Source organism: Dioscorea cayenensis, chromosome 7, assembly GCF_009730915.1.
Source record: "Dioscorea cayenensis subsp. rotundata cultivar TDr96_F1 chromosome 7, TDr96_F1_v2_PseudoChromosome.rev07_lg8_w22 25.fasta, whole genome shotgun sequence".
In the NCBI taxonomy this organism is placed as follows: Eukaryota; Viridiplantae; Streptophyta; class Magnoliopsida; order Dioscoreales; family Dioscoreaceae; genus Dioscorea; species Dioscorea cayenensis.
Window position 1 is genome coordinate 29358955 of NC_052477.1, and position 16594 is coordinate 29375548.

At 34.3% G+C, this 16594-nt stretch overlaps 1 protein-coding gene across 2 annotated transcripts in view; it reads right to left on the reverse strand.

Moving 5' to 3' along the window:
• Positions 1 to 4746: 4746 nt before the first annotated feature.
• The window catches only part of LOC120264769 (protein NRT1/ PTR FAMILY 2.6-like), an 81862-nt gene continuing 70014 nt past the window's right edge, over positions 4747 to 16594 (reverse strand). Inside the window, exons 1-4 of one of the 2 annotated variants that reach the window (XM_039272597.1) lie at positions 8653 to 8814; positions 8360 to 8577; positions 6599 to 7110; positions 4747 to 5651 (exon numbers count right to left, since the gene is read on the reverse strand). In XM_039272597.1, the coding sequence (XP_039128531.1) occupies positions 4805 to 5651; positions 6599 to 7110; positions 8360 to 8563 (1563 nt within the window). In that variant the 5' untranslated portion in view covers positions 8564 to 8577; positions 8653 to 8814 and the 3' untranslated portion in view covers positions 4747 to 4804. Of the gene's footprint in view, positions 5652 to 6598; positions 7111 to 8359; positions 8578 to 8652; positions 8815 to 16594 lie in introns of those variants that run through there. The other variant, XM_039272596.1, reaches the window with a different exon arrangement.

A 16594-nucleotide genomic window follows, 5' to 3' on the forward strand; every position in this document is an offset into this window, starting at 1 on the left:
AAGGGATTGATCATAAGAGATACTAACTTGTAAAGAGATATGATTTAAACTTCACATAACTTGTATCCCTTATTGAATATAAATTAACCTTAGATCCTAATGAAGTGCATAAACTTATATATTTGGTAGAAGAAAACAAAACAAAACAGATTGATCACCTGCAGAGATACAAACTTGAAAAATGGGTTTGATTGGCTTCTTGGCCTAATTTGTATCACTTGTTGAAATACTAGTTTTAACTAATTAAGAAAATTGTTTACTGTAAATTTACTTTGTATCTCTTTATCAAGTGCATAAACTTACAAATTTTGTGATATATATATATATATATATATATATATATATAAAAGAAGAAGAAGATTGATCACGAGAGATACCAACTTGGACAATGATATTGATTGACTACTTTCAAGCAATTAATAAAATTATTTAATGTAAATTGATTTTAGATCCTAATGAAGTGCATCATGAACTTCATTATTGAAATACTAAAAAGTTTATTCAGTGCATCATGAACTTCTGGATTTTGTAAAAGAAAAAAAGAAAAAGCAAAAACGGATTGATTGATCACCAAGAGACATAGACTTGAGAAATTATTTTTATCCACTTCACTTAACTTGTTTCCCTTATTGAAATACTATTAATTCTTAGAAGATCAATAAAATTGTTTGATTACAAATTAACTTAAGATCTCCTAATGAAGTTCATAAACTTTTAGATTTTGTAATTTATTGCGAAAATGATTATTTTTCTGCCACCAATGTTTTGCATGTGGTCATAAAGCAGGGAAGAAAAAGAAAAATAAATAAATCACTTTTATCATTTTTTTGTTTTTTGGTGGAGGAAAGGAGCTCAAAGAAGCTAATTTATTAAAAGATCAAGACTGAAGAACACTGGAAGGACAGAGTACAGTATAAAAAAAAAAGAAAATTTAAAACAGAAAAAGGGAACTTGTCTGCCTTTGAAAGCAAGGTTGCCTCCATGTGCGCCAAGTACTATCAATTGCTTCTATCCCAATATATAAAGGATTCACTCACTAAATAACTCTTAAAACTTTAGATTGAGTCAAATGATTTGATTCGCATTTAATACGACTAGGGCTGTAAACGAGCCGAGCCCTGAGCCGAGCCGAGTTTTGCCTTGCCGCTTTCAGTTCGTTACATTATTTAATCGAAGCTTGAGCTAGCTCGAGCCGAGCTTTCTTCGACTTCATTTTTTTCATGCTCGAGTTTGGCCATTCATTATTTTAACAGAAACTCGAGCTCTAATCGAAAGCTTTATTTCGAGCCCTTCATGCTCGAGTTCAACTTGTTAAGAAAATTCGAGCTTAACCCTGGCTCAGTTAGCTTAATTAAGGCTTGACTATTTTTAGATTCTATTTTTTTATTTAGTAAAGTATCATTTAAAGCTTATTTAATGAATTATTATCAAGTGTGACTCAACTCGATTTGAGTTCGAGGATTAAAAGAACAATATGAGCTGAACACGAACAAGCTTTTATAGAGCCGAACACCGAGCTGCTCACGAACGACTCAGCTCAAATACACCCCTAAATACGACAGGTTAATTTGTGAACACTAGGGTGGTCATTCATTTCATGCAACTTAAGTTAATTAGCACTTATTAAATGCTCTTTACCTGTGGGCAGCAGCAGAACTGCAACAATGAACAGGAACACATTTGAAAGTGATATCAAATTGTGCTAGAATTGAAAATGTTGTAAATAGAATGCTGTGATTGTGTCTCCCACTCACGGTGGCTGGTGGTGACATGAATTAATTTTTTTTTAAAATAAAATAGATAAATCATTATTTTATTAAAAAAAATTAAATATAAATCAAACTAAAGAAAAAAAAAATGAGACAAATGCACAACAAATTAAAGCGGGAGGCGATAAATAGTCACCCGAGGTGAAGACATGATTAGATTCCATTTTAATTTTTTATAACATTTTCAAGCAATTTATAAATATCCCAATATTTACAAGTACATTTTTTTTTAATTTTACCACGTACACTAGTGTGATTAAAAAAAAAAACACTACAATACAAACCTATGCTCCTAGAATATTGGGTACAACCTTTGGCTTAAGCCCTTTATACCAATGACCCCAAATGCTAGCAAGATTGTCAACTGGAGGTGACTACAAATCTCTAGATTAAAGGAATGGGGAATCTTGAACCTCACATATATATATATATATTTGTGAAATCTGAACCTCACATATTTTAATAGCACTCTCCTAGATATATAGTGGTGGAATATTGTGACCAAATAGGCAAATACTAATAGAATGGGCCTCAAGTCATTAAATTCAACTACTATTAGAGTAGTTATATATGAAACAATATTTACCCAAAAAAGAATGTGTTTCTTTTGGAATGGGATCCTGACCTATCTCTGCTATCTGGACTTGCATTTCTCCTATAATCAAGCATGGTGCATCCACACTATTTTAGCAAGATAAACAGGGTGTGCTCCCATGAGTATCTGACCTGAGTCTTCTAGGAATTCATAGAATTAGAATTGGCCCCATAAGCAATGTTAGGGCTCTCCTTCCCATCCTCCTAATTTTTCTCCTTGCCCAATTGACCCTTCTACCTATAATGTTAGTTTAAGGAGGGTCCAAATTTTTTTAGAAAACAATGGCTACAAAATTGAGTGTTTAAATGCTATAGATATTCTTAGTCAAATCATTCTCTATATATACACCTTTTTTAACGGTGATAGCTCGCATTGTCTTTTGCCTGAATTATATGTAAAGTATTTTGCTTTGAAAAATTAATATTTTTAATTGGCTTTTTTGTTATAATAAGATTCTCACACTAATAAATCTTGCCATTTGGAGATGCAACAACTATATGTGTTCTTTTTTTTTTTAATAAAATAGATAAACCATAAATTTATTAAATAAAAGAAGAATACAAAGAAATACAGTGGAGAGGAAACAATGAACATGAAGAACTAAAATAAAAATGGGCTGAAATCCTCACCAGAGATGAGGAAAACAACGAGCGAAACAGAATAAAAGTAAAGACGAAAAACAAGAAAAAAGAAAATGCAACTACTTTAATCACTCACTCATTATACAAGTATCTAATTAGGTGAATTATGGGACTTTAGGAGGTTTGACCTTGAGGCTTTGCTTATGGACATTTTTTAAAATATTTTTGGATGAAATGGCACTATTATGCATATTTTTAATTTTAAATCATTTATGTTAGTTAAAATTGTTATAAAAATTAATCACATGTTTCTTTTCTAAGTTTTGTAGCCCTTGAAGTTGATCCGAAATGGATAAAACTCGAGAATTTGATCTCTACTGTTAATAGATGTCTTGAGTTCTTGGGTCCAACGTAAATGATTCTGTAAACACGACAATTAATCTAGGTTATGGCTGAGCTCTATTTTAGCTCTGGCTTAGGCCAACTTAAATGGATGATCCTCTCACATATTGTTGTTGGGCCATTACTATATCTCATTCTATAAGATAGTTTGTAAGTATCCCTAACTAATGGATTTTGTATTATGGTTCCCTCTTTTTTGTAATTATATTTTTAATAAATTTATTCTTCATCCACCTTCATTAAAAAAAAAAAAACTATGCTCTCCAGTGTTTCTAATATATTCTGAAAATAAGGAAAATAGAACAAAATAATTATTTTCAGGGATTTGATAAAAATTAAGCAGCAAATTTTTCAGATACTAAATATTTTGGAATATGAAAAAAAATCTGACTAATGGGATTCTCTCCACCTTACAGTATTTATGTGATTACATATTTATAATATTGTTTTAACATTTTTTTTAAAAGGTGAATAAACCATTTCAATTAAAAAAGGAGATCAAAGCACCCATAGATAGAATAACTATAACCAAAAGCAACTTGTCTATTAATAATAGACACAACTGACAAAAACAAAAACCCCACAAAGAGAAAGAGAAAAACAGCAGAGGAAAACAAAGTAGGTACACAGGGTCACCACGAGACCCTAACACAACGAAGAAAAGACTAGCATGTGCTTTGATCAAACGCCTCCTCGGCCGTCAAGGAACCACTGATCTCCTTCGAGCGTTGCCTAGAAAAGTCCAAGCTACGTCTGATGGTGGAGATAGAATCATCAAGCTTCTCTCGGGTGTGCATATAAATGCATTAAGTATAGCAACTTAATGAAAAATCTATGTATAACAAAAGAATGAAAGAAGACAAGAAGAAAATTGAAAAGTGTAGGCAAGGCACTTCGAGGGAAGTTGTCTTTTGAATATTTTTTTCTCCTACTAGGTGCAAATGGTCTCGAGGAATAATATTTTTGGGATACAATGCTTACTGATTGAGAAACAAATTTTGCACTTTCTGTTTTCTCAAGAACTCACTCGAACGAAAAGGATTGAAGAATTAGCAATACGGGAAGAAAATTTATTTGAAAAGTTAATTTTATCTTTTAAAAGATACAAGTTAAGATTTTTAAAAGATTGGAGGAATATTTATAAATTTGGGAAACCTCTCCGCGTCACAATAGCTATGAAGTGAGGAGGCATGAAACGTAACCAAAAAAAAAAAAAAACACTCTTAAAATTATTTTATTAAGTTTTTGAGAAATTTACCCAACACCGGGACCCTCTGCCACAGCACAGCAGACAAACAAGAAAAAATCATTGTCACATTTCATGATAGTAGCAAAAGGAGTCACAACATTTGCATTAAAGAAATCATCAGGCGCAGAGAAATCATTATTCACCTGGTCTTTGAGAATAAAATTTTCATAATATGAACTACAACATCAACAACATCACCCACTGAAGTCTACAGGCAGTACTGTTCAGAGTTTGCAGCCACAACTACATTCTTGTCTCGCTTGTACTTATAAAGCTTAGCACACAAAATATAGTAAGTGAAGTTGATACTAGTCATCACTGTCAACAACCAATAGACATTCTCTAATCTAGATGAGTTCAAGTTATCCGGCAGCCAACTGGTGGCTCGCCGGACCACCTCCACAAGTCCTGTGCTGCTATAAAACCCTACTGACAAAATGACCGCAATCATCCCCGTTGATGTGCTTTTCAAAGATTCAGGAAACTCCTGGTAGTAAAATGCTATCTGTCCCGGAAAATGAAAGGCTTCTCCGATGCCGGTGAGCATGCAAGGCAGCACAAGCCAAAACGCCGACATCGGCACAATCCAGGCAGGTTGGCTTTCAGCTTGGTGTTCATGAACAATGGTTGAACGCTGGCGCTCGACGAGAGCGGAGGCAGCCATAGCAGCGATGTTGAAAGCTTGGCCAATGCCGATGCGTTGGAGAGGCGTGGGAGTATAGGAGGTGAGACGGTGGCAGAGAGGATAGATGGCACGGTCAAGGATGAAGAGGGTGAGGCAAGTGGTGAGCAAGGTGGTGACGTAGAAGGATCCGGCGGGGACCAAGAGACGGGGGCCGAGAGAACGGTCCATGGTTAGAGCTTGGAGGACTGAGAGGCTGGCTTGGGTGGCGATGGAGATGCTGATGGTGATGGTGGAAGTCCAGAGGGGAACAATGCGGATTAGGGTTTTTAGATCCTCTACTTCTTTAACAGTGCACAAACTCCATGACCGGGCTATGTTGCCGTCTATGGCTACGTCCCCTTGTTGTATCACCGCTGCTCGGTTCATGCACCTGCATGCACGAGTAAATTTATGCTATGAAATTCAGTAGGCTAATATTTAATAAATGATGAATCCATTTAGCTTAGATTAAATTATGAGTTCAAAGAGAATAAATACTAATTAGGCCACAAGATTTTTTTTTTTTTAATAAAATGGATGAACCAGGCCACAAGATATATATTTGGAATTTATAGTGCGTTTATATATATATATATATATACATGAAAACATCTCACCTGCAGTGATGATGGACCAATAGTCAAAAAACATCTCATGTGCAGTGATGATGGACCATTATCACTAACAGGAATGAGTTGCTATAGTTGGAGATTAAGATTATACATCAAGCCCCACCATATCCATCCACGTGCCATGGCACTTATAATCATAGTTTATAGTACCTTAATTACTTTTCATTCCAATAGCATTCATTAATCAAACATCGTGAGAATCCACAATTCATTAAAAATAACAAAAGAAAACAAACAATACAAACCGAATCACTACAACCTAATCACCAACAGGGGTGACCCTAGCTAAAGAAAACACCCAAAACCAAAAAACAAGAAAGAACACAGGAACAGGGGAGAAAAGAAAGTAGCTTCCTTTCTCCTTTCATCTTTCTCATATATACACACACACACACATGTCCACCATTCTTCATATCAAAACTTTATACTGTTCTTTTATTCATAAACAAAGTTTTTCCTAGCTCCCAGTTCAAAGAAGAGTAAAACGTACGTAAACAATGATGCAAAGGCTATACATTTAGAAACTCATTTATCTGGCATTGAATAATGCTGAGCACGTGTACATGTTTCATAACACTTGTTTATCAACCTTCGGTAATACTTTTTATTTTACTTAATTTTTATAAATTATACCTATGGACATTTTTTAGGAAAAGCCAAGGTATTCTTTAACTCTATTCAATAGAAACCAACATAACTTGCGTACCTGAAGGTTTGAGAAGGCGGCTGATCAGCTCTCTCCGATGGATGGTGGTAGTAAGCCACCGTCTCCGTCGACAATTCAAACTTTCTCTTCCTAAAGCCAGCCACAATGACACGTGCAATTGCTATAAACGGGTTCTCTTTCAGCCCTGGCCGACGATAATATTTAAGTCCAAGAAGCAAAGAAAGCACAGCCAGAGCATTCACTGCTGAACAAATCCCATATCCAAGCACCCAACTAATGCTATCTTCAATATAGACAATAACAGTGATTCCAATGACTCCTGCCATGTAGAAAACTATGAAGTACCAATTGAAGAAGACGTCTTGGTCATCCACATTGCTCAACTGGTCAGCTCCCATGGCCATTATGTTGTACCTTGTGCCACCAGTCCCCACAACGTATAAGGCTAACGCTGTGTATAGAAGTCCTAGTTGGGAACTGGTCGGTAAAGTGTGCAAGTTTGATGGTCTGAATGCTTTGATTCCCGCTGTAAGTGTGAGTATGATGATACTCTATATGTTCAGGGAAAAAGAAAAATATATATGAGTCATCCCAAAATTTTTAGTAACAACAATCACAAGACCACCTTACAAAACTCATCTCCGAAGCCATCAATAACTTTAATTTTACCATAGAAAACAAAAATATGCAATTAACTACCGTAGTTGTAATATGCATGTTAGTGACCCAGGTGACAGTGGGCATCAGTGCATGACAGGTGTCAATCTCCAATAAGGCACTGATTAAGTGTGTTATATTGTTGAGTCTGATTGAAGAAATACAAGAGTAGCAGCTCTGATGTTTCAGATTGCATAGAGTTTAGTGATGTTTCATATTGCAGAGAGTTCAGTGTCATCGGAGGCCGGATGACCGGTGGCCAGATTACAGACCGAATCGGTGTCTGAAGGCTGACCAGACCACCGACTAGACCGATGGCCGATTACCGAAGGCCGACCAGATCACTAGTAGACCAGTGGCTGGTAGCTAGATAAAAAGAGACTCTTAGTGAAATTTATTTTTATGTAATAATTACCTATATTAAATTATAATTCTATACTCTAAAATCAGTATCCAAATAATTAATATGGTATAATTTCAGAAAATATTAAATTATGGTATATTGTACGGATTATGTCATAATTCTAGCCTATTCAAACACGCCACTAAAATTGGAGTAGGAACTATATGTCCTTTTGTGATATGTGTATTTTTATATATATATATATATATTTATAAAAAATATTGACCACCACATATAGGATTTAGTTTCATTACCTTTTAATTAGATACCAACTACCGACAATCTTATTGCATAGTGATTTTGAAATATATGTATAAACAATATTTGTAGATTTGTAGATTTATCGGAAAAGAGAACGAGTTGTGTTTGTTTTGTTTATGTTTTTTAATAAATCGATGCTTTATTCATTTTATTAAAAAAAAAATCAGGATTAAGGATTTGAATTTATGGTATCTACTATGCTCAGTTAAAATTGGAATGAGACTCAACTCCAAACCATTAGCTAGATATATATATATATATATATATACATTGACTATCATGGTATTTTTTTTTTTTGCCTGGCCGTTATATGGGAGGGCCTGAGTTTCAATTGACCTGAAGTCCATTGTAACTATCATGATATATATATATATATATATATATTGAAATACTGAACTTATTTTGACCGGGAAAACTTACAAAGCCCACCATTAATTAAAATAATAATAATAAATAAATAAAATAAAAAAAAAACGTACAAAGAGAGAGGCAATCGAGGAGAAGATGATGACGGGGAGGCAGCCGATGAAGGAGTCGGAGATGATGGCGCCCAGCAAGGGAGAGAAGCTGGAGGAGCCATTGATGATGTTGATGAGTTGAGCTGCGTCTATGCTCTTGAAGTTGTAGTATTTTATCAGATATACTACGATGTTCCCTGTGGCTCCACTGAAGCTCAATGTCATCCCAAATACATTCCCTTGCATTGCAATTAAATTAATTGATATATATATATATATATAGAAAATTAAGTACAGTATGTAAATATATATACCTATGATGAACGGAAATGTGATCCAACCTCCTTGGTAATTCGGAGGTGTTTGTGATTAATGACCATGAGCAACGAGTGGTTGAGTTTGGTCATCTTGTTCCTTGCTGGCCATTCACAACAATTATTGTATTGGGTGGAGGAGCTAGGATAATATAAGATTCAGAAGCAGATGATCAGTACCAAAGATGGAAGCATGTGAGGCTTTAAAAGACACAAAAAAGTTCCAAATAGTGTCATCGAAGTGATAGATAATAATTAATAATGCAATTGTATACGTGGGGACATCTTAATTATTAATGCTAATTAGACTCCAAGGAAGATCACTGTGACAAATATATATATATATATATATATATATATATATAAGCTAATATAGGAGCCTCAAAAATTCACATGACCCTCAAAATTGATCATTGATCACACTCAAGATTGATCACATGAGATGCAGACTTGGAGAATGATTTTTATGGGCTTTTTTTTTTACACCGGTCCTCATTTAAAATTAAAAGTTAGAGATGTGCATTAATATGGAACACATTCGCAGGTTTAACAACATTATACTCTCACCTTGCTAAAAGATATATATTTTTTAAATAAATAAATCACAAATTTATTAAAAAAAAAAATCTTCTTTTGAATATATATATATATATATATATTAAGCAGCCAATAAAATTATTAATTGATAGTGTTCGTTGTTTGTTTTTTAAGCCATTTTGGAATTCTTCAAGCCCCATCAAAGTCAATACTTTTAATTGGTTGGCGTGGAGGAACAAAATCCTTTTCTTTGAGAATCTGGCCAAGAGAAGATGTAACAAGCTCCCGACCCCCATATGTGTGCTTTGTCATTCTGCTGTGGAACTAGTGGATCGTTTGTTCATTCATTGCCAGTGTCACGCTCTGAACCCGAAGCATTGACAAACAGCCGCATACCTACAAGACTATAACCAAGTAGACACACAAGGCCTCAAAACCTGTCTCAAACTAGGAAGAACAACATCTAACAAGGTCAATAAATTTCAATAGCAAAGGAAACTACAATGTTTGAAATATTAAGAAAACACATAATACCGTCTGACATAACTATTAAATAAAACAAAACAAGTTCAGTCTACAACAAAAAGAGAGTTTATTAACTCGATAACCACTAGACGGCGACTTGCTCACGACCTGGCTAAGTTGTCCACCACTCAACCCTACTCCTGATCTGAAAGGAAATGAGAACAACTTAATGAGCTCGGGAGCCCAAAAAGCAACCACTAAAAATATCGGGATCACAAAATTCAATAATTTCTAAAAACATACAAAATGTAACAAAATGAAATAAATATCAAAATGAAACCCAAAAATCAGAAATAATTCAAAACAGATTTAATTTACCAAAATAACGAGCATATAAGTTCCCCAAACAACTAATGTTAAAACAAAACATCAAAATTCATTTATTTAAACTTGGTGACCCGAGTCAGATTTCAGAGCTCATATGTTTACCCTCAGTGACCCAAGCCAGAATATCAGAAGCCGTTATTCTTCACCGATGGAACGGTGTGAAACTATAGTTTTTATGTTAGAAGTACGTGTCGACATGTCCCAGTGGCAGGGTTATTACACAGTTAATTTGGAGACTACGAGTTTCTATAACCAAATTTATGTCTGGTCGAAAATCATCGTTAACGCAATAATACTGAAATTTAGTAATCCCATTTTTTAATAAAAAATATTCCAATTATATCAAATAATCAAATATTAACTAACAGAATAACCCACACAATTTTTTTAAAAAATAATTAAATATGGAAATAGCATTAAAATAAAAATATCATTTCCCAAGCCGTTCAAGTAAATGAAAATAATTATGAATTAAATAAATAAACTAATTCATGAAAAAAACCATGATTTCGTATTTTCCTAAAATAAATAACTAAAGAAATAACAAATATGAGCCAAATTAACAGAAAAATCCTAAATAACTAAAATATCATAAATCAAATAAACAAAATAATAAATATACTAAACTACAAACGTGATGGTCAATATAACCACAAAAGTCAGAACAAAACTTTTGAATAGTGTAACAATATATATATTTTTTAATAGTAAAATCAAAATTAATTAGATAATTATGTAAACCATTATCAAAAATAAGAAATTTGCATATACATATATACACAGATTTATATGTAGTTTACATATCTGAAAAAATCCCCAATCTATATAAACCACTTGGACACTAAAATCAGAATTCGAGATCGAGAAGACCCTGAACATAAACATTACACTTTGGCTTAGATTCCAAAGTTAAATTAAAACAATAACCATTGACCAAATCAAGTTGGCTACTTAGATACTAAATCAAACACACACCATGCACTTAGTCCTTAATCAGTCAAAAATAAATAAACAAATTACTAACAAACACAACAAAGAGTTATGGTCTTCAATTATAAGAGGAAAACAAACAGTGATGCCTTGCCAAACTAAACCAAAATAAATTATGCACAATCAGTTACTCTATTTTCCAAGAGCACTTGCTAGCTGCAATCCATAACATTCACATTAGTTAATGCATATTCTTAAAATGCACATAAATTGAATGAAACCATTTACCAGCATTACAACATAAGAGCAAAAATTTAGCAACCCATGATATAAAAAAACTAACCTAAGCTTACCAGAAAAACAAAATAACAATTATTACTGTTTCCTTATGAAGCTTAATTAAGCAAATATAGTATCTAAAACAATTAATAAATTATAATATATATATATATATATATATATATATATATATATATAAGTGGACTGCAGAACCTAGGTTCCATCCATCAAAATTGGGTAGCATCTGCAAATTCTAAATTACTAAATAAAAAAAAAAACAAAACTATGCTTCCTTATAATAAAAAGCAATACAATTTATCAATACATAAAGAATCTAATTTGGCATGAACACAGCCATCATAACCAATAAATTTAATATATATATATATATATATATATTAAATTTGTGAGTGCTAAAATAGTGGACGCAACTCCACTAGTCCCACATTAATTTAAAAAAAAAAAAATATTTTTGTTTTCCAAAATCAAGAATTATGCTTTTAACACATAAAGAACTTGATCATGAATAGAGGCAACAACAATCTTGCAAATCAATATAGAAAATTCATTGTTTAATGGCCAGTTTCATCATTAGAAAATCAATCCACTAAGTACATAACATAATCCCTAAATAAGAACATTAAACAATACCATGACAAGATTTAGGAGAAAAAAAAATTCCACCACTTAACCCTAGATCTAGAAAGAGAACCTTATCTCACAATAATAACGACACAACCCTTGACGAAGAGACCTATCGCCGTCTTCACCGCCGGTACCACACACCAAAAGAAGAAGAAGAAGAAGAAGAAGAAGAAGAAGAAGAAAAAGAAGAAGAAAGAGGCTAGATCTTTCCCTCTCTCTTAATCCAAACGAGGATCTACCACGGAAGAAACGAAAAGGCGACGGCTAGGGTTTTGAAAACCTAAATAAAATATAAAGATAAATATATAAAGAAAGAAAGAGTTTTTTTTTCATAACTGCCATGCATGCACAATTAAATAAAAAAAAACACAGTGGAAGTTTGGAGGATTTGGTGGGTCAAACTTCATCCTTTCCGGCGCTATCTTGGTGGCCTTGTTGTCAAAGCGGTTGTGTGGAATGTTTGGCTAGCTAGGAATGACTGCATTTTTAATGCTAGCTTCTTCTATGTCTTTGGACTCTATTATTTTGAAAGTTGCACATATCTTGATTTTTTGGTTCTCGGTAGCCCCTGTTGCCCTCCAGACAAAGCTAGAAGAGCATTCTTCATCACTATGTCGTGCTTTGGTGTTTTCGGGGCACTTTGAGGAGTCCACTGATGGAGCTGCCATTGGAGCGGTTCTCGGTGATGGGGTTTCTGATCAGGTGATAGGCTAGTTTCCTTGGAGGAGTTTGGTTGTTTGTATGGGTGGGTGTGTTTCGTACTGTTTTTAGTTTGTTCTTTTGTGCCCATGTCTAATGGGTGTGTTGTTTTCTTTCGTTCTTGCTGCTGGTTGTTATATTTTTTTTTTTAAGTAATGAATGTTGTTTATTCACTTTTTAAAAAATAAAATAAAATAAAATAAAATAATTTAATGTAAATTTACGTTATATCTCCTAATGAAGTGAATAAATTAGAAAGTTTATAATCTACTATGAAAATGATTAATTTTCTGCCATCCATGTCATGCCATGACTACTCTTGTATATATATCATATATGCATGTGGTCTTAAAGCAGAAAAAATAGAAATCATTTTGTTGGGCTTCAAATTAAAGCAAGGTGGGCTCCATGTGCACCAAGTGCGCGCAATCAATTGCTACTGTCCCAAAATATAGATTGAATTAAATGATCATTAGATTCTTTGGGGATAACACTTTAACAATGAACAAAAACACATTTCACTGATTGGACAGGCCTGATGATCCGGACGGTGTTTTTCGTCTGTCCAGCTTTTATCTTTGGTTTTTCCTCGTTTTCAGTACGTTATTGTTATGTTAGTCTTGGTTTTGTTCCCTCACCTCTGGTGAGAGGGACTCGATCTCTATCGTATCCTTTCTCTATTTCAATAAAAGGTCGTGGTTTATCCACATTTTTTCAAAAACACATTTCACAATAATCTCAAATTGTGCTTGAAAATGGCGTCAACGCATTGGTGTGATTGGGTTCTCCCACTCACATTTGCAAGTTGTGTCATGAATTACAACCACACGTACTAAAGGTAAAGAAAAAGAAAATAACATTTATATATATATATATATATATCCACACACACACACAAAACTCTGCTACTTAAGTATTTCCAGCACCAACTACATGCTTGTCGTCACTCTGCTTCTTATAAAACTTTGCACAAAAAATAAAGTAATAAAAGTTGATACTCGCCACCAACGTCAGCATCCAATAAACATTCTCTAATCTAGATGAGTTCAAGTTATCCGGAAGCCAACTGGTAGCTCGCCGGACCACCGCCAGCACAGCTGTGCTTAAATAAAACCCAATAGACATAAGCACTGCAACTATACCAGTGGCCGTGCTTTTCAAAGATTTAGGAAACTCCTGGTAGTAAAATGCTATCTGTCCAGGAAAATGAAAGGCTTCACCGATGCCAACGAACACATAAGGCAACACAAGCCAGAATGCTGACATCGGCACAATCCAGTCAGGTTGGTTTTCAGCTTGGTGTTCATGAACAATTATTGAACGCCTGTGCTCGACGAGAGCGGAAGCAACCATGGCGGCGATGTTGAAAGCTTGGCCAATGCCGACGCGTTGGAGAGGTGTGGGAGTATAGGAGGTGAGACGGTGGCAGAGAGGATAGATGCCACGGTCAAGAATGAAGAGCGTTAGGCAAATGGCAAGCAAGGTGGCGATGGAGAAGGAGCCGGCAGGGATGGAGAAATAGGAGCCAAGGGAACGGTCCATGGTTAAGGCTTGGAGGACGGAGAGGCTGGCTTGGGTGGCAATGGAGATGCTGAGGAAGACATTGGAGGTCCAGAGAGGGACAATGCGGATCGGGGTTTTTAGATCATTTACATCTTCAACAGAGCACAAGCTCCATGGCCGGGCTATGCTGCCGTCTATGGCTACGTCCCCTTGTTGTATCAACGCAGCTCGGTTCATGCAACTGCATACATGCATGCATTATGTTTTCAACATAATTGTTTAATAATATTTATGTTAGAAAGTTTAGATCAGTGGTCTAATTTATGTTATATTATTTTATCTTGATATTAACAGATCAAAGAAAATTGACCTTACAAGAAAAAAAATATTAAAGTGGTGATCATTGTTAAAAATTCCCATTTCATTGGTAATAGCTTTTTATCTATTGCTATTATTTATTGGCATCGGTACTTTTACATTAAGTATTAATTAAGTGTTTGTATTAACAAGGATCTAAAATCAAGTCTCTAAGCACCTGCAAAGTGAAAAAAAAAAAACAAAAGAAAAAATTCCCATCTCATCACAATAAGCAATTATTCTTAATTTGTTCTAAGTGAAATGTTCTGGTTTCTTTATCTCAGAATCTGATACCTTGCATTGTCTCTTATTAAACTTTTAACTCTATTATTACATATTTAGTTATTTATTACTTAGAAATAACTAAAACTCACGTTTAGGGATAATCATAAACATACCTAAAACTTGAAAAAGGTGGTTGATCAGTTTTCTCGAATAACCCACGGTAATAGGCCGCCTCCTCCTCCGGCAATGCAAGCTTCCTTTTCCTAACCCCAGAAACGACAACTCGTGCCATCATCATAAACGGACTCCTTTTCGGCCTTGATATATGATAATACTTAATTCCTAGAAGAAAAGAAAGCACAGCCAGAGCAGTTACAGTTAAACATATCCCAAATCCAAGCTCCCAACTAATGCTATCCTCAACGTAGACAATAACAGTGCTTCCAATGGCTACCGCACCATAAAGAACTATGAAGTACCAATTAAAGAACACATCTTGGTCACCCACATTGCTTAACTGATCAGCTCCCATTTTCATCATGCTGAACCTTGTACCACCGGCCCCAATTGTGTACAAGACTATGCCGGTGTATAAGACTGCTAGTTGGCCGCTGGTCGCCTGAGTGTATGTGTTTGGTGGTCTTAACGCTTTGATTCCGGCTGTGATTGTGAGAATGATTATGCACTGTATTTTCATGAAGAAAAAGGAAGAATAATTCGTTTAGTCATCAAACATTTGGCATTGAATAAATTCCAGAAAATGCAGGGCTAGCTAGATTAACATTATATTATAATTTAGTCAATTGAAGGTACATTTGGTTCTCGGAATAGGAATATGAGTGATAATCACAACAAGAATGAGAATGGAGGAATACGCTGTGAAACCCTCTGCTAATCCATTGCTAGACCTATTTATAGATTGGCCTAGGATAAATTCGGGTTGAGCTGAGTCCATAATTAATAAAATTCGAGTTTGCCTAAACCCGGCCTCGCCTAGTTATACGGGCCAATATTTTTGCCAAAGCCTACCTGAATTTTATGACCTTTAACCAAGGCTCACCAAAGGTCGTCCAAATAGATTTTTTATCAAATAATAAATAATTTATAAAAAAATTCACAATAATAATAATTTGTGAACACTAATCAATATTATTTTACAAAACAAATTAAAATCAAAATACCAAATGTACATCTTTGTTCAGTCACAAAACTAAAAATTAACCTTTTTTAACTAATTAATAAATATATTATATAACTCAGGCCGGGCTTTTAATAATAAAAACCAGACCATGCTCATTTTTTAAAATGGGCTCCATATTTTGTCCTAAATGGACCTCATATATTTGTCCAAACTCAATTTTTGGGCGGGCCTTCGGATTTCGGCTGGTAACCTGGCCCTTGTATAGGTCTATCCATTGCCATTCCTTTTTACCAAAAGGTGAAATGGCCTAAGGTATTTATAACATACCTAATTAATGTAAACCAGCAAATGATAAATTAAGAACATATTAGAGTAAATATATATTGTTTACATAAAATACATTATAAATAAATAATCATGTGATGGTGTGTAATCACTTATGGTGAAACTGGTTAGAATTGACTCTATATATTATTATTATTATTATTATTATTTGATAAAGGTGGGCAAATCACTATTGTTAGGGGGTGTGCTCGGATTTTAAATCATACAACATGCCTTAATAACCATACTGTAGTGGAGAATCTAATTTGTGATTTCATTTATGTACAAAGACTTTAGTGCCAATTGACAAAAAGGCCATTGACAAATCTTTATTATTTTATTAAGTTTCTCTAGTTTTTTTAATGCTCCAACAGATTCAATATGAAAAAAGTCAAATGTATATGTGATTTACGCATAGAGAAGCCACAGTGGAGAATGTGACAATGACGA